This window comes from Trachymyrmex septentrionalis, unplaced genomic scaffold (genome assembly GCF_001594115.1).
Source record: "Trachymyrmex septentrionalis isolate Tsep2-gDNA-1 unplaced genomic scaffold, Tsep1.0 scaffold76, whole genome shotgun sequence".
Lineage (NCBI taxonomy): Eukaryota > Metazoa > Arthropoda > Insecta > Hymenoptera > Formicidae > Trachymyrmex > Trachymyrmex septentrionalis.
In genome coordinates this window covers 1,370,032-1,371,797 of record NW_017305947.1, presented here as the reverse complement: position 1 = coordinate 1,371,797, position 1,766 = coordinate 1,370,032, and the positions used below count along the sequence as shown (strand labels likewise).

At 40.3% G+C, this 1,766-nt stretch overlaps 1 protein-coding gene across 1 annotated transcript in view; it reads right to left on the bottom strand.

Moving 5' to 3' along the window:
- Positions 1 to 1,766, bottom strand: part of LOC108754119 (collagen alpha-2(IV) chain) — a 55,766-nt gene that overhangs the window by 5,424 nt on the left and 48,576 nt on the right. Inside the window, exons 14-17 of the mRNA XM_018496195.1 lie at positions 1,483 to 1,676; positions 1,132 to 1,338; positions 891 to 996; positions 99 to 643 (exon numbers count right to left, since the gene is read on the bottom strand). Of these exons, the coding sequence (XP_018351697.1) occupies positions 99 to 643; positions 891 to 996; positions 1,132 to 1,338; positions 1,483 to 1,676 (1,052 nt within the window). The remainder of the gene's footprint in view (positions 1 to 98; positions 644 to 890; positions 997 to 1,131; positions 1,339 to 1,482; positions 1,677 to 1,766) is intronic.

Sequence of the window (1,766 nt, the reverse complement as noted above, 5' to 3'; positions counted from 1 at the left end):
TACTGACTCTTCTTTCGCCGTGTATTTGTTTGATTATTTACGTTAAAAGTATTTTTTTCTGAGAAAACAGTTTCTTGATAAAAAGAAGATGGACTTACCTTTGATCCGTCCCTACCATTGTATCCGTCGAATCCAGATTCACCTTTCTGACCTTGCAGACCATTAAAACCGTCAGTGGCGAATCCCGGTTCTCCCGGTAAACCCGGTCGTCCGTCGAATCCAGCCAGACCGGGCGGTCCAAATTCCCCCATAAAACCATGTTCACCCGCGTCACCTTGAGGACCGCTGAAGGAGTTTTCGCCAGGGATTCCCGATAATCCTTCGAGACCAGCATCACCAATGATACCTTTGAATCCAGGCGAGCCTGGCACTCCTGGGAAACCAGGAACTCCGGCGTCTCCCACCTCTCCTTTAGAACCGGGTGCTCCGTCTATACCCTCGAAACCAGGCCAACCGCGTGGTCCCGAATCGCCGCTCTCACCGACATCACCCTTTTCTCCTGGAGCACCCGGTAGACCTTGTGCACCATGCATTCCTTGATATCCTTGAGGTCCTATATCACCATCGTCACCACGTCGTCCGATAAAACCGATTTCTCCTTTCAGGCCTTTCATTCCATCAAAACCAGAAGGACCATCAGGGCCTAAAAATAAATTTGCATTAAAATTGCATTCAAGATTAAGATTAAAATGTGAGTTAATACTATGACCCAAAGTTAGTTTATCCAAATCATTCTATAGACATAGAATGATAAATTTCTAATACAGTAAAGTGAATCGAATTAAGAGATGAAATTCGATTTACTTTGATTTATCATTTAATTTTATTTGATATAATTCATCTTGTAGAATGATTTACTTTAGGTTTTAAGTTTTTGATATAATACTTACCACGGATACCGACGTCTCCGATTCTTCCGGATATTCCAGGCATTCCAGGTTGGCCCGGGAATCCACGGTCACCTTGTATACTATCTCCACGTTGACCTTTGGCTCCCTAAATCCACCAAATTGATTGCTTTAATGTATTGAATATATATCATCCGTAGATATTTTATAAAAAATAACCAATTTCATAGAGTTAATTAATCTTTGAAACAATTTTCATAAAAATGAATAAGCATGTACTCACTTCAAGTCCAGACAATCCTTCGTAACCAGGTGCTCCCTTAGCACCCTTGATACCTTTCACACCATCTTCTCCCGTTCGGCCACGTAATCCTTGTGGACCAGCATCACCAAAATCACCTTTTGGACCATACCATCCGCGTTCTCCAATTTCGCCATATGTTAAATTTGATCCTGGTTCTCCTCGTTCACCTTTATTGCCGATGCGACCCTATAATAAGCAATTTCATTTATTATTTCTCTTAATTGTATAAGAATTTAATAACTAACAATGAATAAAATTATTTTTTTATTGTATATTTATTAAATACATGTATTTATTAAAAATGAAAATTATTCAGTTCAATTTACTTACCGGAAAACCTACTGGCCCCTGTGATCCAGGTGATCCTGGTGTGCCCCGAAGTCCCTGGTCTCCTGGCATTCCGGGGTATCCTTTTAAACCTACAGAACCTTGAAGCGAAATTCCTGGAGAACCAGGCTCACCAGGTAATCCTAGTAGACCTTCATCGCCAGGACGTCCTTCGAAACCTTTGAAACCATTCTCGCCTACGAGAATACAGAAACTAATTCATCTCATTTTTAAATATCCAATTCCTTTGTAATTAAAATGTCAAATTGTATACAAATTATAATATA